The sequence below is a fragment of the Triturus cristatus genome, chromosome 4_1 (genome assembly GCF_964204655.1).
Source record: "Triturus cristatus chromosome 4_1, aTriCri1.1, whole genome shotgun sequence".
NCBI classification, from domain to species: domain Eukaryota; kingdom Metazoa; phylum Chordata; class Amphibia; order Caudata; family Salamandridae; genus Triturus; species Triturus cristatus.
In genome coordinates this window covers 4,094,037-4,118,569 of record NC_140585.1, presented here as the reverse complement: position 1 = coordinate 4,118,569, position 24,533 = coordinate 4,094,037, and the positions used below count along the sequence as shown (strand labels likewise).

At 46.1% G+C, this 24,533-nt stretch overlaps 1 protein-coding gene across 1 annotated transcript in view; it reads right to left on the bottom strand.

Moving 5' to 3' along the window:
• The window catches only part of LOC146839258 (NXPE family member 1-like), a 297,941-nt gene that overhangs the window by 57,124 nt on the left and 216,284 nt on the right, over positions 1 to 24,533 (bottom strand). Inside the window, exon 4 of the mRNA XM_085650333.1 lies at positions 2,241 to 2,459. Within this exon, the coding sequence (XP_085506459.1) occupies positions 2,241 to 2,459 (219 nt within the window). The remainder of the gene's footprint in view (positions 1 to 2,240; positions 2,460 to 24,533) is intronic.

Sequence of the window (24,533 nt, the reverse complement as noted above, 5' to 3'; positions counted from 1 at the left end):
ACCACTGCTGCCAGTGCTATAGGTGTCCCTGCATGTGAGGAGGCTTGCAAAGCAGCTGTTCTGTAAATTGTTTGCGTGCAGGATACATACACCCTTGTGTATGACTTGTATTTTGAGTACATTCATATAGCGCTACGAGCCACTGACGAGGCGTTATGTGGGGCAGTACTTTTACTGTTGTGTCGGTGGTCCAGCATCACTGTAGTTTGCATGTGTACACGTGACTGCACAGCACTACTGCCGCTTGTGCTGTTGTGCCTTCCCTCTTTTTTGCGTAAAGGAAGCTTGCCCTCTTGCGGCAGTCGCTGCAGCTGTCTTGTATGCAAGAGAAGCGAGTCCTTCCACCACTCTTTCGATGTTCAGTGTTACGGATGTAGGCAGCGGCCTGACAGTGGAGCCAGGCCCATGGGCTGTAATATCAACAGGGAAACATCACCCTTTTTTCCCTTTTGACTTCAGGTGAAAATTCTGTGATTCTGGGCTCTTTTGATCAGCAACAACTGCCCGTGTCTCCCATCAACGCAAAGCTCTGATGGTGACCTGCTCTTTGTGTCAGTAAATGGCCACCGACTCCTGAAGCCAACGTGAAGCTCTGAGTTCTTTGCACTGACAAGGATCTCCTTGCAGCCCCCGCTAGCTTGAATCTCTGGCTGAGACTGCTCACATGGACATGGACTCAATAGAAGGTCACATTTCCACCGGTGCGAACCTAGTCTCTGTTTCAGGCCTGCAATCCATCTCCTTTGGCCTGAACTTCTGACTTTGAACCGGTCCAGCGATTGGGGCTCTCTGCTTCTCATATCCCTGGGAGACAAGGCTTGTGACTCCTCTATGCTCTCATGTAACTAGGAGAAAAGAGTTGTAACCCCTCTATGCTGTCTCATATCTCTGGGAGAAAAGAGTCATTACACCTTTATACCCTCACGTCCAGGGGAGAAAAGAGCCATAACTCTCCTGTACCCTCTCATATCCATAGGAGAATAGAGTTGTGACACCTCTGTTCTATCTCATGTTTATGGGAGGAAAGAGTCATGAGACCTCTAAACCCCCATGTTCCGGGGTGAAAAGAGTCCTGATAACTCTATCCCCTCTCATGTCTCTGTCATGTCACGTGGTGTGTCTCCCACCACCGTACACTAACCAGGACTATGAGAGATGACGGTGACCTCTTCGTATTGCTTCTTTCCCCTACTTTACCAGGCCCTAGTAGAGATGGAGGTGAGCTCTTCATATCTCTTGTCTCCCAACACGGTGTACTAATCAGGCCTAGGAGAGCTGATGGTGACCTCTTCATATCTCTTCACCCCAAACTGTAAAAAAGGCCATAGGCGAGATAAAGGTGACCTTGTCATATCTCTTGTCTACCATCACTCTGCACTATCCATGCCCCAGGAGGAATTACATTGGCCTCTTCACATCGTGTCTCCCCCCACTGTACATTAGGAGATATGAAGGTGACATCTTCATATCTCTTGTCTTCCATCACTGGGTGCCCTCAGAGAGATGAAGGTGACCTCTTCAGACCCCTCTCTTCCAGGCACTATGTATTCTCCATTCCATATCCTCCCAAGACCCCAGGAGAGAGGAATCAGGATCTCCAAAGAAGCCTTTCCAAAGTCACTGTGCACACCTCAGACCACCACCTCAGTTGAAATAAGAAAAGAAATAAGACAAGATCAGAAACACCTGCAAAGGAAGACTCTGCTTTCTGAGACTCAAAACACACTGTGACAATGTGACATGGCTTCTGCCTCCCTCCAGTTTCATTCTGCAGACACATCTGGAAGCCTCTGTTCCTACACCCTGTCATGTTGCTGTCACTCCCCCGTGCTTTCTCTTCAACACTTGAAGTTAAGCAATACAGCTGCTGGTAGTTGGGTGCAGACTGACATCTGACACAGTGGCTGATACCCCTGAGCTGGTAGACATGAGCTCTACAGCTGCTAATAATCTAACACGGCCTCTGGTGACACACACCTGCTGATATTCTATTATTGCAGGATGCATGGGACATGCAGGTGTTTTCATTCGGTGCAGACTGAGGTACAGCGGCAAATAATCTATTTCTGTCTGGCGTATGATGTACATATAATGGTAGCCCCAGTGAAGACACATATGGAGCATACAGCTCCTGATATTCTGACTGTCTTGATATACAGGCTGATATGGAATGTATAGATGATGATATTATTATACAGGCTCATTTGGTACACGCTGATGATGTTCTGATGTTGACTTACCTTTAAGAATGCCAGTGAGGTAAGCGTACCACTGCATCATAGTGGAGTCCCCGATAAAGTGGAGGAAGTTTCCTTTTAGACAGCTATTAACCTCATCCTGAGTATATAACCTGGTCAGGCTGCAGGAGGCAGGGTGCCAGATGTTCTGGTGGAAGTAACCACTGGGGAACTGATGCTTCATTCCTGTCTTGCACTTTTGCTTCACAGGTTCACTCCTATCTGCAAAGCAAAGTGGTGGGCTGCATAAATATCAAGACAAGATAAAGAGAGGACAGAGACATGGATCTTTAAAGTAAGCACAGAAAGATTATTTCAAACTGTACACACAGTATAAGTGATACAAACCTGTTCAGTCTAAGTATAGATGTAAAACTGTAATACACATTAATAATGTCAAGAAACTTTGCAGACATCTTAATGATTGTAGGAGAGTAGGATCTGCTTCACATGGGTACCCCCACTTTTTGCTGGTGTTTCACTGTTTTTCGACCTTAGTCTGGCTGTGGCCCTGCTAATCAGGACCACAGCCTAGCTGCTTCCTCTCTAAAATGGTTTCCATGTACATTAGGTACATCTCTAATTGGATTCTGGAGTGCCTTATAAGCCCCCAGTATATGGTATACTATGTACCTAGGGCATAGGTACCTCAGAGGCTTACCAGGGGCTGCAGCATGTATTATGCCACCCCTGGGAAGCACTCCAAAATGACACCACAGGTCTGCTACTGCAACCTGGGTAAGGGTGTGCTTGCACCCCTTACTGTGGTATAGGCTACCTATATCACTACCTTATACAGACACATATAAACCTATAAGTCACTCCTATGCAGGCCTTGACAATCCTGAAGGCAGAGTGCTTGGTTTTATGTGAGAGGGTGCCCAAGCATGAGCTGAGCCCCTCTGCAGCATTCGGAAATACTTCCTTATGGCTGTTCTGTGATACAGCCATACCATATATTCTTAAGTGCATTATAACCTCGCGGTAAATGCTAACTTTGGGATGGCTGCATCAAAACATGTTGTGTTTGGTGTCAAAAGCTTTGGAATACTACCTCCCCGGCAGTCCTAACTTTAGAACTCCTAAATGCCTTCTGTGAATACCGAAAGTCTTAAAGTTAGGATTTTTTATCAGTTTATGAGTAGTAAAGTTAGTACTCCTAACTTTAGGACTCCTAAATGCCTTCTGTGAATACCGAAAGTCTTAAAGTTAGGATTTTTCTCAGTTTATGAGTAGTAAAGTTAGTACTCCTAACTTTAGGACTCCTAAATGCCTTCTGAGAATACCGAAAGTCTTAAAGTTAGGATTTTTCTCAGTGTAGGAGTAGTAAAGTTAGGACTCCTAACTTTAGGACTCCTAAACTGAGAAAAATCTTAACTTTAAGACTTTCAGTATTCAAAGAAGGCATTTAGGAGTCCTAAAGTTAGGACTCCTAACTTCTGTGAATACCGAAATGAGTAAGTGCCTTCTGTGAATACCAAAATGAGTAAGTGCCTTCTGTGAATACCATCATGGTAGTAAGTTTAAGATTTTGTCTTAAGTTAGTTCTGTGAATCGGGCCCTATGTTTCCTGTCACAGTGAGTTGCAACCACCTCCCCAGACAGGCAGATGTGTATTGGGGCAGGGTGGGGGCATTCAGAGAATGCTTTTGAGACACTACCTGGGGCACACTTGGTGTCCCTGTGCATAGCCCAGTTCAAACCGGTTGCAGGGGCACTCAGCCCCTGCTCTGGTACGAAACTGGACAAAGGGGAAGGGGTGTAACCACCCCCACCCCAGGCCCACCCATAGGTGGAATCTTAGAGTTAGTCGATCCCCTAAACTTAGCATAAGTATAGGAATCCAGTCCCTAGGACTTTAGATTACCCTGGACGAACCTCTACAACATATATCCTGGACCTTCGACGTTCTATCACTACTTGGGGTCAAGGAGTGACTCCCCTTCTTGGCAGGCACCAAAGAAGCAACTGACCGGTCTGCAATTCTGAAACTCCTGCCGGACGGCGAAGTCTCTGTATCCCCAGAGGTGGATTTCCAGACTTCACCGAGGTTACCCTGAGTCCACAGCAAAGCTGAGGCTCGTGGCTATTGTGGGTGATGTTGAACCGTGACACCTGAACACTGTGAACTTTTGCAGCAACACTACCTTCCTGGTCATCCTCAAAGTTGTGCTTTGGGCTCCCAGTAGCCTCAGCCTTGAGCACCTCCTGCACCAAAGATTGTTGGCCTCCACTCCACGAGTGATCCGTGGGCCAGCTTCATGTGCGACCGCTCGAGGCTCCTTCGCAATCACTAGCCTGTTGCCTAGCAGGTCCCCAAGAACGCAACTCCACTTCTGCTTGGGCTTTTCTGGCTGCTCCAGATTTGCCCTTTCTTACCCTTGCTGGGTGAGTCCATCAGACGTTGCTGGTCTGCACTGCAGTCCTTTTCTCGTTGCCAAGGCTTGTTGGGTCTTTTTTGGTCGCCAACACTGCAGCACTTGACAAACTTTCTGGAACAGGTAGAATCTGGCTCATGGACTCCATCGACGCCTCCTGGACCTTGTGGCTGAAGAGTCAAGACACCCATCAACTCACCTGAAGCACCCGACATCTGTGGGCATTGGTCCATCCTGCCCTAGGTCGCTGGCAAGTGACCCAGAATCTGTCCCCTCTGCTTTCAGGTTCCTTACATCCTAGATCCAGGCATGGATCTCTCCGGACACTTCTCCTCTTCATGGCAGCAGCAGATCTTTGCAGGCTTCCATTGGAATCGACTACGAGACCCGACACCAAAAGACACCTATGCACCCAGCTTCCCTGGGTGAGGTAACTCAAGTACTCCGGTACTCTCGTGAGTGCTAGCCCTAGAACTACCTAAGTCCAAGAGGGTTTGGTCCTGACTCGATTAGAAGTGTCCCTAATATTTAAAATTCCAACCGCAACATTCCCCTTAGAAGATACTAGGAACCCGCGGTTGTGTTTCCACACTGCATACAGTTCTCGTGGGTCCCCTGTGTCACTACCTTGGGTGGTTCCTCGGGGTCTCAGCGATTCTAGAGGCAATAGGCCTAGTGCCTATTCCAGTCGTGATTCTTATACCACTTTTTTAGTATATGGTTTGGTACGCCCCTAGGGCCCAAACGTGTATTTGTGCTTTTACTGATGCTGAAACACTTGTAACTAAAGTACTTCGAACTCCAGTCTCATAAAGAGACTAGAGGGGTGTGTGTTATCTTAAATACATATATTTGAAATATATACCTAGTGTGGTTGTCTTTTCATTTGATCATTCAAGAGATTATAGACTGGTAAAACAAGCTGCTTTACATTCCTTCAAGACTTAGCCTAAAGGCTGCTCTCCATAGCTACCACTAGGATAGCTTTCACATAAGGTTGTCTTTAACCTATCACCATAAGGGGTTGTTTGGACTGATACAAGGTGCCCACTAGAACTAGTGGACAGCATATATCAGGCCACCTTCTCACATTTGTGTGCAGCGTGTGGGATTCCACCTTGCTATTGTTTTACCAGATGATCTCAATTGAATTGATCAACTGAAAACCACTAAAGGTACCTGAGGTACATATAATATCAAGTTTTGCTACAGTAAGTTCTACGTAACTTAGAGTTGTGTGTTAAGGGATAGCACACTGTTTCTACAACTCAAGAGAGTTTAGTAGGCCACACTAGTGTAGGTAGTGCACCACACCACATTAGTAATGTCTAAACAGCCAGGAATCACTGAGTCCCAACCTGGAACCAGTGAGCTCCTTCCCTATAAATATGAGGATCTCTCCTTTGCTAGACTTAGGGCCTTATGTACCACTAGGAAGCTGAAGACAGGCAAAAGTCCATCCACCCAGCATCTCATATAGATACTGAAACTGGATGATATCACAAGTCCTAGTGGGCCTGTAGATGGAGACAGAGTGGGTGGGGCAGCACCTGAGGGTGGGTCCAAGAGTGGAAACTCCCCTGACCCTAACTCTGATGCTGACCAGACTGGTGACAATGACCAGACTCTGGAGGACACAGACCATCAGGATGAGGGTGAGGATGATGACAATAATGCCACTTCCTTCATTCCTCCTGGTTGGCCTGAACACAGGGCTAGAAGCGATAGATCTTTGTCAAGGGGATCTATTCAGCCTAACTCCTCTATTGGAACCTCTGTTTATTCTCATAGAGGGAGGGAAACCTCCCAGGAGAGGAGAGAGACACTGCTAAAGTATGAGGAAGACAAGTTCAACCTCAGAAAGCAGCAGAAGCCCTGGAGCTCCACAGAGCTAGTAAAAAGGAGGGACTAGAGTCCCTTGGTGGCAGCAATTTCCCTAGAGATAGGGAGAGGTCTTATGACCATAGAAACCTAAGTAAGAATGTCCCTCCCTACCAGAGTGGGGATGACATCCAAAAATGGATAACTGCCTTGGAGAGGGCCTGTAAAGTACAGAAGGCCCTTCAAGGTCAGTGTGCAGCAATCTTATGGCTCTCCTTTGCAGACAAAGGTAGAGACAAGCTCCTTACTGTAAGAGAAGAGGATGCTGATAATTACAAAGTCTTCAAAAGTGCTCTGATAGATGGGTTTGGCCAAACCATTGAACAATACAGGTTAAGGTTTAGAGATACCCAAAAGGCACAGAATCAGGACTGGGTTGACTTTTTTGACTGTGCTGCTAAGGCTCTGGAAGGTTGGTTATTGGGCAGTAAAGTGTGTGACTTCAAGGGATTGTACAATCTACTAATGAGGGAGCCGATTCTTAATAACTGTCAACATCAGCTGTTGCATCAGTACCTGGTAGACTCTGATCTGACCTCTCCCCAAGAATTGGGAAAGAAGGCAGACAAATGGGTCAGAACCAGGGTGAGGCAGAAAGTACAGAAACAAGGTTGTGACTCTAAGAAGCAAGGTTCTAAAATCTCTGCTAAGGGTAAAGACCAGGAGTCTTCTCAAGGGCCCCAAAAACCTTCTTCGGGGGGGATTCCCAGCCAGGAAAGGGAAAAGGTCAAAAGGAGCCCTGGTACAAAATCTGTAAGCAGAAAACTCACTGGACTAGTGACTGCACCAAGGCTAAAGAAAATACTCCAACCACCACCAATGCCCCTAAGGCACGTGTCCCCCCTAGTACAGTTACAATTGGTGGTGAGAATACACAGAATAAGGGTATAGTAGGGTTGACCCTGGTTTCTGAGATGGACTCTGGCCTAGTCAGATTACCCACTCAGGCTGTGCTTGTCAGTGATGGGGGCGTAGGTATGTCCTCCTTTGTGAGCCCCAGTAATCTGGGCAAATACAGACAGCAGCCTTTAATTAATTGAGTAGAAGCTTGGGCATTCAGGGACACAGGAGCAAGTGTCACTATGGTGACAAAAGATCTTGTGGATCCTGGGCAGATTATACTTGGTGAAATGTACCAAGTGACCAATGCTAGCAATGTCAGAACAGACCATTCTCTGGCAGTTGTTAACTTCTCCTGGGGAGGGGTAACTGGCCTTAAGAAGGTTGTGGTAAGTGCAGACCTACCAGTTCAGTGTTTGCTTGGCAATGATCTGGAAACTTCAGCTTGGGCTGAAGTGGAGCTCAGGACACATGCAGAAATGTTAGGGATCCCTGCACATGTCTTTGCTGTGACTAGGTCACAGTCTAAAATGTCAAAAGCTGGACAGGCCCTGGATTCTGGAATGATGAATCAGGTGCCTTACAAGAGGAGGAGCAGTAGGGTTAAGGCAGAGTCTTCCCACCTGTCTCAGGATGCTGATCAGTCTCCTCAGGGAGATGATCTTGAACCTGCAGAAGGAACTGTCCCAGAGGAGCTTGAACCTGACCAGGTTGAGTTCTTGGGGACAGGGGGCCCTTCCAGGTCTGACCTGAGCCAGGAGCAGAAAACCTGCTCCTCTCTTGAAACCCTCAGACAGCAAGCTGCTGATGAGGCTGCTGGGAATGCTAGTGGCACCCATAAAGTTTATTGGGATGATGGACTCCTTTACTCAGAGTGTAGAGACCCCAAGCCTGGTGTATCCAGGAGGTTGGTTATACCTCTGAAGTTTAGGGGTTTCCTATTGACACTAGCCCATGATATTCCCCTAGCAGGACACTTAGGCCAGAACAAGAATTGGGACAGAATTGTTCCTCACTTTCACTGGCCACACATGTCTGAAGAAAACAAAGGAGTTTTGTCGCTCCTGTGCAACCTGCCAAGCCAGTGGCAAAGCAGGTGGCACTCCAAAGGCCCCCCTGATACCACTACCTGTGATGAGGGTTCCCTTTGAGAGGGTTGGGATTGACATTGTTGGTCCCATGGATCCTCAAACAGCATCTGGGCACAAGTTTATACTGGTGGTACTGGATCATGCCACCAGGTATCCAGAAGCTATACCCCTAAGGACCACTACAGCACCTGTAGTGGCAAGAGCTCTCTTGAGTGTGTTCTCAAGAATAGGTTTTCCTATGGAGGTAGTATCTGACAGAGGGGCAAACTTTATGTCAAGTTACTTAACTGCAATGTGGAAGGAGTGTGGAGTGAATTACAAATTCGGCACACCCTATCACCCACAATGCAATGGTTTAGTTGAATGGTTCAACAAAACCTTAAAGGGCATGATCAAAGGACTCCCAGAGAAGCTTAGGCGAAAATGGGACCTTCTCTTGCCCTGCCTTATATTTGCATACAGGGAGGTGCCTCAGAAGGGGGTTGGCTACAGCCCATTTGAACTTCTTTTGGACACCCTGTCAGGGGTACATAGTGTTTGGTGGGTGAAGAAAGGATGGGAGTTACCTCTCAAGCCCCCAAAGCAAGACATAGTGGACTATGTACTTGGTCTCCGCTCCCGGATGGCTGAGTATATGAAAAAGGCAAACAAAAACCTTGAGGCTAGCCAGGAACTGCAAAAAGCCTGGCATGACCAAAAGGCTGTACTGACTGTTTATCGGGCAGGACAGAAAGTGTGGTTGTTGGAGCCTGTGGCCCCAGCAGCTCTCCAGGACAAGTGGAGTGGACCCCACACTATTGTTGAACAGAAAGGGGAGGTTACCTACTTGGTAGACCTTGGAACCCCTAGGAGTCCCCATAGGGTTCTCCATGTCAACAGGCTGAAGTCGTATGTGGACAGGGCTGACATGGGCTTGCTTATGGCAACTGATGAGGGACAGGAGGAAGAGAGTGACCCACTCCCTGACCTACTCTCACAGAACACTGATGAGGGGTCAGTAGATGGTGTAGCCTTGGCAGGCAGCCTCACTGCCCAGCAGCAAACTGATTGCAGACAGGTTCTCAATCAGTTCAGACACATGTTTTCACTGACCCCAAGTCAGACTACCTGGCACACTCATGAAGTGGACACTGGGGACAGTCTGCCTATTAAAAATAAGATTTATAGGCAACCTGACCATGTCAAGGAACGGTATCAGGACAGAAGTTCAGAAAATGTTGGATCTGGGTGTGATTGAGCCCTCAGATAGCCCTTTGGCTAGTCCAGTGGTCCTTGTGCCAAAACCTCACACCATTGGTGGAAAAAGAGAGATGAGGTTTTGTATGGACTACAGGGGTCTCAATGCAGTCACTAGGACTGATGCCCATCCAATACCAAGGGCAGGTGAGCTTATAGATACTTTGGCCTCAGCCAGGTACCTTAGCACATTTGACTTGACAGCTGGCTACTGGCAGATCAGACTAGCTTATGATGCAAAGCCAAAAACAGCATTGTCAATTTGTGGTAATGCCCTATGGTTTGAAGAATGCACCTGCCACTTTCCAAAGTTTGGTGAATAAAGTTCTCACCGGCCTGGAAGCCTTTAGTGCAGCATATCTAGATGATATTGCTGTCTTTAGCTCCACCTGGGAGGATCACCTGGTCCACCTTAGGAATGTTTTGGAGGCCCTGCAAAAAGCAGGCCTAACTATCAAGGCTACTAAGTGCTAGATAGGGCAGATTCAGGTTGTGTACCTGGGCCACCTTGTAGGTGGAGGCCAGGTTCAACCATTGCAGAGCAAGATCCAGACCATAATGGAATGGACTTCTCCAACTACCCAGACTCAGGTGAGAGCCTTCTTAGGCCTGACTTGGTACTATAGGAGATTTGTCAAAGGGTATGGATCAATAGTAACACCCTTGAATGACTTAACTTCGAAGAAAATGCCCAAAATGATTCAGTGGACAGCTAGCTGTCAAAAGGCATTTGATGTCCTGAAGCAGGCCATGTGTACTGCTCCCTTTCTGCAGAGCCCTGACTACTCCAAAAAGTTCATTGTTCAAACTGATGCATCTGAATTGGGGGTTGGGGCTCTACTGTCACAATTGAATGAAAAAGGTCAGGATCAGCCAGTAGCTTTCATCAGCAGAAGGCTGACCCCTAGAGAGAAACGTTGATCAGCCATTGAGAGGGAGGCCTTTGCTGTGGTTTGGGCTCTGAAGAAGTTGAGGCCATACTTGTTTGGTACTCACTTCCTTGTTCAGACAGACCATAAGCCCCTCTTATGGCTAAAACAAATAAAGGGTGAAAACCCCAAACTGCTTAGGTGGTCCATTTCCCTACAGGGGATGGACTTTACAGTGGAACATAGACCTGGGAGTAACCATGCCAATGCAGATGGACTCTCTAGGTATTTCCACTTAGAACATAAAGACTCAACTGGTCAAGGTTAGTTTAATGTCCCTGCGTTTGGGGGGGGCGGTTGTGTAGGAGAGTAGGATCTGCTTCACATGGGTATGAGGAACTTCGATTTTCGATCACGATCGAATCGACACGCCATTTTGTAACCCGCCGCCATTTTGTGTTGCCATCACTCAGGCAGCACGGCGAACGAAGTCTATTCTGCTTTTCCCGTAGCTTGGTGTCGAAATACGTCCTCGGCCTTGTTTGTGAAGCTGATGTTTGGACTAGCCGAGTACACTAATCCATGTCTGGCTTTCCTAATCCCTGTTTCAACTATCTGTAGGCTCTCACCATTCTTTCCCGATCATATCTTATCGACTGGCCTTCACTGTCTCCTGCTAGCATTCTGTTGTGTCATGCCTGTCCTCCAATACACACAAACGTATCTCACCACCTGCAAGTCAGTTGTAATCTGTTAATAAATTAGTTCGGGGGTGGGATGACAAACACAGTTGGAGGAGAGGTCTCTTCAAGTCATCTGATCTTTCTATTTTCGAACCCTTCTTACTGGTTCCGCTTTGTTTTCCACTTACCCTATTGGCTCTTTTCTTCTTTTCTTGGGGCGTGTGTTTTGTTAATAATTCTGTATTGTATAGTATTTAATCTGATGCGCCACAGAGTGAAGTGGCAGTCTCCTGAGAACCTACTTTGTGTACTTCTAGGATAACTGTACTAGCTGCAGCTAAATAAATCCAATCTTCTAACGCCGACAGAGTGTCCCGTGTCTCTGTGTAACAAAGCAGGTGAACCCCAAAGACGGAGGGCGTACCCTGCGCCGCCAGGTCCAAAAGGTTCTGGTTCTTCAATTGGCGCCCAACGTGGGGTGGCTTCAGTGGTTCCGGTTCTGCTCGAAGGTCATGAGGAACCTCGCAAGAAAATTCCGGAGGGTTCGCGAACCCCACTAAGCGACCCCTGTATGTCGAAAGTGGTCCGAAGGTTTTTTGCAGCGCGGTTACTCCTTCCTGACGGCTACTGGCGACCGCTGCCCTGACTGCTGCCCTGCTTTGGCCCATTCCTTTGGTGATGTATGGTAAAGCGAGACGATAGACGGGCCTCTGTTGGTGGAAGAAGACGTCCTTAGTTAAGTTAAGTATTTTCGTGGGTCGCGCCCATAAATTTTGGTTCTTTGTTTGATGTCCTTAGGTTACTTAGATTTAGTCATTGCAATGACTAAAGCCGAGGGTAAGTGCATTTGTGCTGGGTAAACTGAGTTTTACTCCCTTGAAGTTTGTGAACAGTCCAGAGACATTGTGAAATGCCTGGTCTGACTAAGTTTGGAAGAATTTGTTGTCTTGGTTGTAATAGGGACTCCCGACTTGAGGACTCTTGTCCGATTCCTTCGGTTGGAACTCCCACATATGAGCTCTACTCGAAACATGGTATCGGCCCCATTGCCTTTAACGAGACATGGACTCGATACACGAAGAAAGATGGTGTTCTTAAATGGCCAGAAAACGGTAGTTTTGACCCTGATGTGCTAGATAATTTAGAAACAGTTTTGTTCAAAAGAAAAGCCCGGCCGGCAATGTTTGACTCTCTCCGCCTTTGGCGTAAGGAAGCCAAACAGAAAGAAATTAAACAAGCAAAACGAGCTAGGAAAGCACAGGGTATGACGATTATACAGGCTGCCCAACAGTTCAAGAATGATGAAATTGACAATGCGACTGAAATTTCAGAAAGACAACATCGTAATGCAATAGATAAATGCTATCCGGTGTTGCCTGTTTCTTCTTCTGATAACAAGAAAGATATAGAAGAAGATCCCCTAATGTCCCGTTTATTGAGGTTGCCTCTGCCCTATGCGCAAAATGCCAATGTGCCTCAGCCGTTACAGCCTGCTCAGTTGCTGGTAGTACCTCCGCCGGTTCCGGCTCTTCAGCATTTGCCTCCTCCAGTACTACCGCCTTTGCTGGTTTTACCATTAGTTTCAACTTCTCAGCCTTCATCTCCTGATCTTAGCTCTCCTTTGCCTTCTGCTCCTCCTGTGATTGCTAGTTCTTCTCTTGATAATTCTCCTAATATTCTGTCTCCAGTTCTGATGTCTAATTCACCGTCTATGCTTAAGCGTCTCACAGATTCTGTCACTAGTATTTTATCTCCTTTCTTTGGAGCTCTTAATGCGTCTCCGGCTTTTGCTCGAAGACAATCTCGTAGTCAGCTCCCAGATTTCGAGGAACGCGAGAAGCTAGATTCTCTTGCACGAAGATGGATCAAGAAGGGTCCACAATATAGTATGTCTGATATTATGCCTACCTTTTTGCAATGGAATGCACATACGCAAAGGTATGTTTTTAATGTAATGTGCGATATTCTCATTAAAGAATGGGAAGATGTGAGTTCGAGTCCGATCTCACAAGATTTGTTAGATGTCCAAGCCGATTTTGAAAAAGGACTTATTGTAGGTTCCAAAGTTGAGGAAGCTGTAAGGACACTCATCTCTTATAGAACCTTATTGTTGTCTCAGATTTTTCTTGATTCTGATCCGTCGGTTAAACTGACATCGAAAAATTACCCTATGAGAGAGGTTCCGCCAGTATGGAAGGAAGAGGTTGCGGGAGTAGGTGCTAATCCAGCTATTCCAGCTCATTTTCAGCGTATATGGGTACATGTACCATGGAAGAGATCTGAAGTTTTGGCCCTTAAGCAGACTCTATCAGATCCTCGTAAGAACCCTGCAGGTTATTACAAAGAATTATCGCAGACAATCGATGCTTGTATTATGAATCTGGCAGATATTGATATGTTAATGGGTAATGTAGTCCCACAGACAATATGGGCTAAGATTCGTAGAGAGGATCATGCACAAGAACTGGGTGCTACTTGGGATGTCATAGCTGATACAGATAGAGACCAAGTGGGTGGTGCAAAGCCTGACGCTTTGATCTCGGAGCTTCCTGGTAGAATCATTACGTTAATGAAAACTATGATGCCTGCATTGAGAGTGAATTGGGATAAGCTAGCAGCATGTAAACAAAAGAAAGATGAAAGTGTCTCTGATTTCTTTACTCGTTTCGAGGAGACATTTATTGATCATAGTGGTCAGGACATGGCTACCGAGGGTGGACAGCGACTATTCGTGGACAAATTTGTATTCAATTTGCTTCCCGAGCTGTCACACAAATTAAAGGATTCAGAAAGTTCTTGGGCTGTTTCTTCTTCTGCCCAGATATTGGCTACTGCACAATATTATGAGAATAGGGACAAAGAAGAAAAAGAAAAGCAAGAGAAAAAGACGAAAGATTTAAAAATGAAGGTTCTCTTGCAGCAAGCTTATCCGCCACGTTATGTTCAGCCTCAGACTCAACAGCCACCGCAGTTTCAGAGATTATATCAGAAACCTGAGCCATACATTCCGCGACCTTTGTTAGGTCCTAATCAATGTGCCTATTGTAGAGAGGAAGGTCATTTTAAGAGCAGTTGTCCGGTTTTATTGCAGCGCAATGGAGCATCATCTGCTCCACGAGGTCGTGCTGGCCTCCAGTCAGCAAACAGAGGTAGAGGTCGAGGCATGTTAACTCAAGAACAGCATGCCCTTCCTTCTCCTAATTCCATGAACTACTTTGATCAGCAGAATGTGAGATCCGCTCAATATTATAATGAAGACCATTATGTTGAAGGCGAGAATGAGAGTCTTCATGCCAACTAGAACAGCCATGGACAAAGTAGAGGAGTTGTGCCAATCCCAGTAGATCAAAATGGCCCTTCTGTCAACGTCACTACAATGGGTGTATCAGAGCCATTTCTTCTAGATACTGGAGCAATGAGAAGTTCTATTATTCATTCTAAACTCCCTGGGGCACCTTTGTCTGGCTTAACAAATGTTTCTGTAGGATTCTCTGGCGCCCCTGTTCGCAATCCTGTTTCTTGTCCTTTGCCTATTTCAGTTGGTCCTTATGACTTGGAAGCTTCACTTCTGTTAACGAATGGTTGTGGTGAGAATCTGTTGGGTCTAGACCTATTGAAAAGAATGCATGCTACAATATATTGTTCTCCTTCAGGCGTACATCTCACTCTAGGTCAGAAGTTAATCTCCCCAATGTATCTGTCTAAAGATCAGTTTCCTCCTGAGTTGCTTTCTCTTCCGACAGCACTTTGGGCCACGGGTCCGAACGATGTGGGTTGTCTTGAGATACCACCTTATATTGTTACTCTCAAGCCCAATGTTGAATTACCACGTATCCCACAATATCGAATTTCTGCTGAAGGGGAAAAAGCGCTTTTGGAAATCATTCATGATCTTATTCGGAAGGGTGTGGTTGAAGAAACGAGAGGCAACACATGCAATAGTCCTATTCTTCCTGTTCTTAAACGTACTGATCCTTCTCAGCCTCCTGTGTACCGGTTTGTGATTGATCTGCGAGAAGTAAACAAAATTGTGATTCCACAATTTCCTGTTGTTCCAGATATCACTGCTTTGTTGAATATGATACCTTCCACAGCGACTTGGTTTTCTGTTATTGATCTAAAGAATGCCTTCTTCAGTATTCCAATTGCAGAAGAGAGTAGGGACATTTTTGGTTTTTCTCTTGGAGGCCGAAGCTTCCGATTTAAGCGCGCACCCCAAGGGTACTGTGAAAGTCCCTCCATTTACAGCCAAGCTTTGAAATGTCATCTTGATACTTTTCATTTGTCGTCTGGTGCCGCCCTTATCCAATATATGGACGACTTGTTAGTCGCCGCCGATTCAGAAGATATCTGCAAGGATGTCACTGTTGCACTGTTGCGTCACTTGTTTAAGCTGAATCACAAGATCTCACCTTCCAAACTACAGTATGTTTGTCGAGAGGTTACCTATTTGGGTCATCTCCTATCAAAGGAGGGACGACGATTGACACCAGAACGAATTCAGGCGATTGCTCGAATGTCTGTACCATCCACACAAAGGGAAGTACGTGCTTTTCTGGGAATCACTTCTTATTGTAGACAGTGGATCCCTAACTTCTCTTTGATTGCTAAACCTTTGTTGGCACTCACTTTAAAAGATACGCCTCAGCCCCTTCCTTGAACTGAAGAGTGCCAAAAGAGTTTCACTGATTTACGCACTGCTCTGTGTTCTGCTCCTGTACTGGGTACCCCAGATTACACTAAGCCTTTTACGCTGTATGTTCACGAGAAAGAAGGTTGTGCATTATCAGTTTTGACAAAACAATTTGGAGATAGACAGCGGCCATGTGCTTATTTTTCAGCTACGTTAGATCCCGTAGCTAAAGCATTGCCTAGTTGTCTGAAAGCCACAGCAGCCGCAGCAATTTCTATCCGACAGTCCGCTGGGATAGTGTTAGATAACACTCTCATTTTTATGGTGCCACATGCAGTGGATACCTTACTAAACAGAATGAAGACACAGCATCTCACGAGTGCACGTTTAACTGGTTACGAGCTGACGCTATTGGCTAGTCACGTACACATCAAACGATGCAATACTCTGAATCCAGCTACCTTGTTGCCCCTTCCAAATGAGGAGAGTGTTGAGGATCAGCATGATTGTTTCTTCCGTACTGAGGAAGAGACAAAAGGAAGAATTGATTTGAGAGACACACCGTTAGAAAATCCAGATGGGACTCTATGGGTAGATGGTTCTTGTTTTAAGATGCCTAATGGAGATACGATTTCAGCCTATGCTGTAACTACCTTACATACGATTGTGGAAACTGCACGTGTTAGACACAATTCAGCGCAAGCAGCAGAGTTGATAGCACTGACGAGAGCTTGTGTATTATCAAAAGGGAAAAGAGTGAACGTGTGCACTGACAGTCAGTATGCCTTTGGTGTCGCGTTCAATTTTGGGCGTCTCTGGAGAGAGAAGGGTTTCCTAACTTCACATGGTACTAAGATACAGCATGGTCAGTTAGTAACTGATCTCCTTGAGTCACTTGCTTTACCTGTCCAAATAGCGATAGTGAAGTGTAGTGCTCACAAGAAGATTACGGATGATGTTGGACGAGGAAATGCATTTGCTGATGAAACAGCAAAGAAAACAGCGAAAGATTCAATGAGTCGAATGTATATGGCAGGTCCTGCGAATTGGGTCAGAGAGGGAGGAATGTGTGAGAATACAGTGGAAAGCGTGAAAACGATTCAGAAAGAGGCTACAGAAAGAGAGTTAAGCAAGTGGAGAGAAAGTACGGGAATGTTAGATGAGATGGGTTGTTGGGTAGAATTATCCAAACATCAACGTTGGTTGTTACCAGATGCTTACGCACTCCCAGTGGTTACTATGGCTCATGGTCCAGCTCACCTTAGTGCAAAAGGCATTTGTAAACTTCTAGCTCCAGTTTGGCAGAATGAAAATATCCCGAAATGTGCAGACAACGTAGTAAAGCATTGTATTGTTTGTCTGATGTACAATCCAGGAAAGGGAACCCCCACTCCAGCAGGTCACTTTGCTCCTCCGACATACCCATTTGAAGTGTTGCAAATCGATTACATTCACATGGATCGATGCAACAACCTCAAATATGTTCTGGTGGTAGTATGTGCCTTTTCAAGATGGATCGAAGCATACCCTTTGAAAGACAACACAGCTTTCTCCACAGCCAAAATCCTTCTAAAAGAGTTCTTTCCCAGGTTTGGATTGCGCGCATTGTCTGGAGTGACAATGGGAGCGAATTTGTTGGCCAAGTCATGCAGAAAGTTTGTGCAGGTCTTGGAATCAAGCAAAAGTTCCACGTGGCAAATCATCCCCAATCAGCGGGTTTAGTAGTATGTTACAATGAGACCTTGAAGTTAAAATTAGCGAAGATTCAAGCAAGTACGGGACTTAATTGGCCTGATGCTTTGCCGTTAGCTCTGCTATCCACCAGAACTGCAGTACACTCTCGTCTGGGACTTAGCCCTTACGAAGTGGTGTTTGGCCGTCCGGCCAACGTATGGGGAATACCTCGTCCTAAAAAGTTCTCAGATTTGCCCTACCCAATGTTGATTGACTATTTGCATGACCTTACAACTAAATTGCACGTCCTTCATCGACAGGTTCAGTGTGCTTCCACAGATCCAGGTCACTCCATCCGACCAGGTGACTGGGTCTGCACCCGAAATTTTCAGAAGAAAAAGAATTTGGAGCCCAGATGGCGGGAGCCTCGCATGGTCCTACTAACGACAAGGACAGCAGTTAAAGTTGAAGGAAAGAAGAATTGGATTCACGGTGTGCATTGCAAGAAAGTACCTTTGCCGTTGCCTTTTGATCAGTGGGTTCGTAGAGGGGTTGGTGACTGTGAAGGCGAAACAGTTCCACGATTTGTACCCTTTAGCGATGCACACCTGAATGGGACATTGTCTGAAAAAGAGGACGACGACATTTTACAGGAAGCAATTCCATTGCATCGTCGCTTGAATACGACTGAACCAAGAACATTGTTTCAAGATCAGAGTGTTCTAGAGAAGGAGTGCTACAAATTCAGGTCCAGACAAAAGAACAATTGAACTGTCTTCTTCTCCCTTGTGTAGTGTTCTGTTTAGGTTGCAGGGTCACGGTAGGAGTCTAGGTCACGACCTGAGTAGTGACAATAGGTCTGCAGGATTTTCAGTGTCATAGGACGGTTGAGCATCGTGACTTCAGTGATTGAGGAAGATTGCCGTGAGCATCCACTAGTGAAAATGGAAACTACACCAAGTAATAAAGAGAGAAGAAATGAAATGAAGAAAGCATCTTGTAAAATAAAGTACAGTCGTTACAGTGTAACTCTATGTGTTTTGATATCATTATGTATTGCTTTGGCGATTATTGGTTGGATAGTTTATGTTTTGCAGCCAAGAAACACCTCCCCTTCCTCCTCTTTGCCTTCTTCTACTATCTCTCCACACCTCTTTCATACTTTTCCTTCACATGAACTTGTCAGAAGAACCGAGTATTACAACAATTCCTTTGTCCAGCTATTACACCAGCATCAATTAGTGGTTAACACAACTGATTGTTGGGTATGTGGTCTCATGCCGCATACTACTGAGAAAGGAATACCCTTTCTAGTTCTTCCTTTCTCCTATGAGGGTTCTGCTTGGGCATTCTTTGTTATTTTCTCAAATGCATATCAAAGTAAATTCAGACGGTCTGTTGCTTCACAAATGAATTACCCGGATTTTAGTCATAGTTCTTTGATTAAGGGTATGGTAGTTATGGCTAAAATCATGGAGAATAGCAAGATTTCTATCGATGAAAGAAAAGCATACACCAATTGGAACGTCACCCAATACATGTCGAGTCTTAATAATAAAATGGGAAAGGAGAAATCCTCACCAATCTGGACTATACCGCATCAAGGTAACTTCTGTTTAAAAATAAACGATCGCTCTTCTGACACTGCACCAAAGAGTAACTGTTCCTACACGTGCATTTATTCCTCTCTGAACTCACCTCCTCTAGTACCGTCTCAAGGCACCTATTTCATTTGTTATGATAGAGCTTATACCTGGTTGCCAACGGGTTTCTCTGGTACTTGCTACATAGCTTTCCTTCTTCCTCCTACTTACACTGCTTCTGCCAATTATCACCGAACCCGTCTCAGCCGAGGAATTATTGACTCAAAAGACACCACGGGACAAGAAGGAGGAGATTTCCTTAAAGGTTTTCTTCCCTTCTGGGGTCCAATGGCCAATAGCAGAAATATAAGGCAACTGGTCCGTGTCGTAGAGACTACAATAGACATCACTGTAGGAGCCTTGAGTAATATCACGGCAGAACTACAGGCGGATCGTCTTATGACCTTGCAAAATCGAGTTGCCTTAGACTTTATTCTTGCCAATCGTGGTGGAGTATGTAAATTGATCGGGTCAAGCTGTTGTATTTTCATTCCTAATGACGCTCCAACAGTATACCAAGCTATTTCCAAGTTGCATATAATCTCCGAGTCTATTCATCAGGACGAAGGAGATTGGTCCTTAACGGAATGGTTTTGGGGACTACTGTCCAAATGGGGTTGGAAAGCATTGACATTCCTGGGAATAATCTTGACAATCGTATTTTCCTGTTGCCTTTGTATGCACTGTGGTCCCGCTATCTGTGATCTTTGTGCTACCATGTGCATTTCAAGACCGAAACCTCAAGTAAAAGAAAGCATAAGGATGATGTTACAACAATAGCTTGATGATCTCATGGCTATTGATGTGGATTCAGATTAACGTGAGTCTATCTTGCCTGAGTTCTGGCAAAAGGAGGGTCTGAGGAACTTCGATTTTCGATCACGATCGAATCGACCCGCCATTTTGTAACCCGCCGCCATTTTGTGTTGCCATCACTCAGGCAGCACGGCGAACGAAGTCTATTCTGCTTTTCCCGTAGCTTGGTGTCAAAATACGTCCTCAGCCTTGTTTGTGAAGCTGATGTTTGGACTAGCCGAGTACACTAATCCGTGTCTGGCTTTCCTAATCCCTGTTTCAACTATCTGTTGGCTCACACCATTCTTTCCCGATCATATCTTATCGTCTGGCCTTCACTGTCTCCTGCTAGTATTCTCTTGTGTCATGCCTGTCCTCCAATACACACAAACGTATCTCACCACCTGCAAGTCAGTTTTAATCTGTTAATAAATTAGTTCGGGGGTGGGATGACAAACACAGTTGGAGGAGAGGTCTCTTCGAGTCATCTGATCTTTCTATTTTCGAACCCTTCTTACTGGTTCCGCTTTGTTTTCCACTTACCCTATTGGCTCTTTTCTTCTTTGCTTGGGGCGTGTGTTTTGTTAATAATTCTGTATTGTATAGTATTTAATCTGATGCGCCACAGAGTGAAGTGGCAGTCTCCTGAGAACCTACTTTGTGTACTTCTATGATAACTGTACTAGCTGCAGCTAAATAAATCCAATCTTCTAACGCTGACAGAGTGTCTCTGTGTAACGAAGCAGGTGAACCCCGAAGACGGAGTGCGTACCCTGTGCCGCCAGGTCCAAAAGGTTCTGGTTCTTCAGGTACCCCCACTTTTTGCTGGTGTTTCACTGTTTTTCGACCTTAGTTTGTCTGTGGCCCTGCTAATCAGGACCACAGCCTAGCTGCTTCCTCTCTAAAATGGTTCCTATGTACATTAGGTACATATCTAATTGGATTCTGGAGTGCCTTATAAGCCCCTAGTATATGTTACACGATGTACCTAGGGCATAGGTACCTCAGAGGCCTACCAGGGGCTGCAGCATGTATTATGCCACCCCTGGGAAGCACTCCAAAATGACACCACAGGTCTGCTACTGCAACCTGGGTAAGGGTGTGCTTTCACCCCTTACTGTGGTATGGGCTACCTATATCACTACCTTATACAGACACATATACACCTATAAGCCACTCCTATGGCAGGCCTTGACAATCCTGAAGGCAAAGTGCTTGTTTTTATGTGAGAGGGTGCCCAAGCATGAGCTGAGCCCCTCTTCAGCATTCGGAAATACTTTCTTATGGCTGTTCTGTGATACAGCCATACCATATACTCTTAAATGCATTATAACCTCGCGGTAAATGCTAACTTTGAGATGACTGCATCAAAACATGTCGTGTTTGGTGTCAAACGCTTTGGAATACTACCCTCCGCCAGTTCTGGCAGCAGGGGTAGCATTCCAACCTTCTAGAGGGAGAGACATGTTCATACTGGCTAAACCCGGTTAAAACTTTCCAAAGCCCTGGCATCACAAAATGTATGCCACTGCCACAGACACGGGTCTGGCCTCCTGCTGCTGGGGGAAACTCCGGCAGGGGAGGACTGGACAATAGGTTTCCTGTCACAGGGAGGTGTAACCACCTCCCCAGACAGGCAGATGTGTATTGGGGCTGGGTGGGTGCATTCAGAGAATGCTTTTGAGACACTGCCTGGGTGTCCCTGTGCATAGCCCAGTTCAAACCGGTTGCAGGAGCACTTTGCCCCTGCTCTGGCACAAAACTGGTCAAAGGGAAAGGGGTGTAACCACCACCACACCAGGCCCACCCATAGGTGGAGCCTTAGAGTTAGACCATCCCCTAAACTTAGTATAAGTATAGGAATCCAGTCCCTAGGAATTTAGATTACCCTGGACGAACCTCTGCAACATATATCCTGGACCTTCGACTTTCCATCACAACTAGAAGATGGAAGAAATCTCCCTTGGGGTCAAGGAGTGACTCCCCTGCTTGGCAGGCACCAAAGAAGCAACTAACCAGTCTGCAATTCTGAAGCTCCCGCCGGACGCTGAAGTCTCTGCATCCCCAGAGGTAGATTTCCAGACTTCCCCGAGGTGACCCTGAGTCCACAGCAAAGTTGAGGCCCGTGGCTATCGTGGGTGACGTGGAACCGTGACCCCTGGACACCGTGAACTTTTGCAGCAACACTACCTTCCTGGTCATCCTTGAAGTTGTGCTTAAGGCTCCCAGTATCCTTAGCCTTTGGCACCTCCTGCACCGAAGATTGTTGGCTTCCACTCCACGAGTGACCCATGGGCCAGCACCAAGTGTGACTGCTTAAGGCTCCTTCGCGATCACTAGACCATTGGCTAGCAGGTCCCCACAAAGGCAACTCCACTTTTACTTGGGCTTTTCTGGTTGCTCCAGACTTGCCCTTACTTACCCTCACTGGGTGAGTCCATCAGACCTTGTTGGTTTGCACTGCAGTCCTTTCTCTGTATTCCTGTGACTTGCCGTTGCGATGGCTTGTTGGGTCCTTTTTGGTCGCCGACATGACAGCTCTCGACAGACTTCATGGTAAAGCTAGAATCTGGCTCGTGGCCTCTGTTGACATCTCCTGGACCTCGTGGCTGAAGAGTCAAGACACCCATCAACTCACCTGAAGCACCCGATATCTGTGGGCATTGGTCCATCCTGTCCTAGGTCACTGGCAAGTGACCCAGACTCTGTCCCCTCTGCTTTCAGGTTCCTTACATCCAAGATCCAGGCTTGGATCTCTCCGGACACTTCTCCTCTTCACGGCAGCAGCAGTTCTTTGCAGGCTTCCATTGGAATCTACGACGCGACCCGACACCAAAAGACACCTATGCACCCGGCTTCCCTGGGTGAGGTAACTCAAGTACTCCGGTACTCTCGTGGGTGCTAGCTCTAAAACTACCTAAGTCCAAGAGGGTTTGGTCCTGACTTGATTAAAAGTGTCCCTAATCTTTAAAATTCCAACTGCAGCATTCCCCATAGAAGATATTAGGAACCCGCAGTTGTGTTTCCACACTGCATACAGTTCCCATTGGTCCCCTGTGTCACTACCTTGGGTGGTTCCTTGGGGTCCCAGCGATTTTAGAGGCAATAGGCCTAGTGCCTATTCCAGTCGTGGTTCTTATACCACTCTTTTAGTATATGGTTTTGTACACTACAAGGGCCCAAACGTGTATTTGTGCTTTTACTGATGCTGAAACAGTTGTAACTAAAGTACTTCGAACTCCAATCTCATAAAGAGACTAGAGGGGGGTGTGTTTTCTCAAATACATATATTTTAAATATATACTGAAGTAAATGAAATCGTCGAGGACACGAAGTCATCTACAGGTAGGAAGATGTGGATTTATTCGTTAAGACAGAAGACAGCAACCGCTTTCCAACTGACCAGATACATAACTGCCAAGAGTAGAATACAACTGAGTAGATAAACACGCTAAGAACGCTGTAAAGCTTCTAGAGCGATAGGAGGGAAAGGACATAAAGGAAGGGCTAACATAATACAACATAGTAATGATTTACATCATATACCTGGTGTGGTTGTCTTTTCATTTGATCATTCAAGAGATTATAGACTGGTAAAACAAGCTGCTTTACATTCCTTCAAGACTTAGCCTGAAGGCTGCTCTCCATAGCTACCACTAGGATAGCTTTCAATAAAGGTTGTCTTTAACCATTCACCATAAGCGGTTGTTTGGACTGATACAAGGTGCCCACTAGAACTAGTGAGAAAGCAAAAGAAACGCTTTCATGGTGAGCAAAAAATCGATGGATTTATGCCCAGATCTCTGTACTGGGGTGAATGTATGACATTGTTCTGCATTCTGTCCATCAACTGTTGTTTTTGCATTTGTCACCCCGAGTGGGACGGTTATGCTCAGACGTGAGTCCCGTGCTCTCCATGCCACTGGAATCAAGTTATCATGGCTGAAGAGGGGTGAAACCCTGAAACCGGTCCTAGGATGCTTGGTTTCAGTCCAGGGAGGATCTGGATTGGCAGTTCGGGCTGAACTGTTCCCATGGGGCACAGGGTCAAGACTGATTTTCATATGGCTGGGTTCAATCTGGAATGGCATGGTGAGCAAAAAAAACGATGGATTTAGGCCCAGATCTCTGTACTGGGGTGAATGTATGACATTGTTCTGCATTCTGTTCATAAACTGTTGTTTTTGCATTTGTTACCCTGAGTGGGACGGGTATGCTCTGACGTGAGCCCCGTGCTCTCCATGCCTCTGGAATCAAGCTATCCTCTCTGAAGAGGGGTGAAACCCTGAAACCGGTCCTAGGATGCTTGGTTTCAGTCCAGGGAGGATCTGGCTTGGCAGTTTGGGCTGAACTGTTCCCATGGGGCACAGGGTCAAGACTGATTTTCATATGGCTGGGTTCAATCTGGAATGGCATGGTGAGCAAAAAACCGATGGATTTAGGCCCAGATCTCTGTACTGGGGTGAATGTATGACATTGTTCTGCATTCTGTCCATCAACTGTTGTTTTTGCATTTGTCACCCAGAGTGGGACGGGTATGATCAGACGTGAGTCCCGTGCTCTCCATGCCACT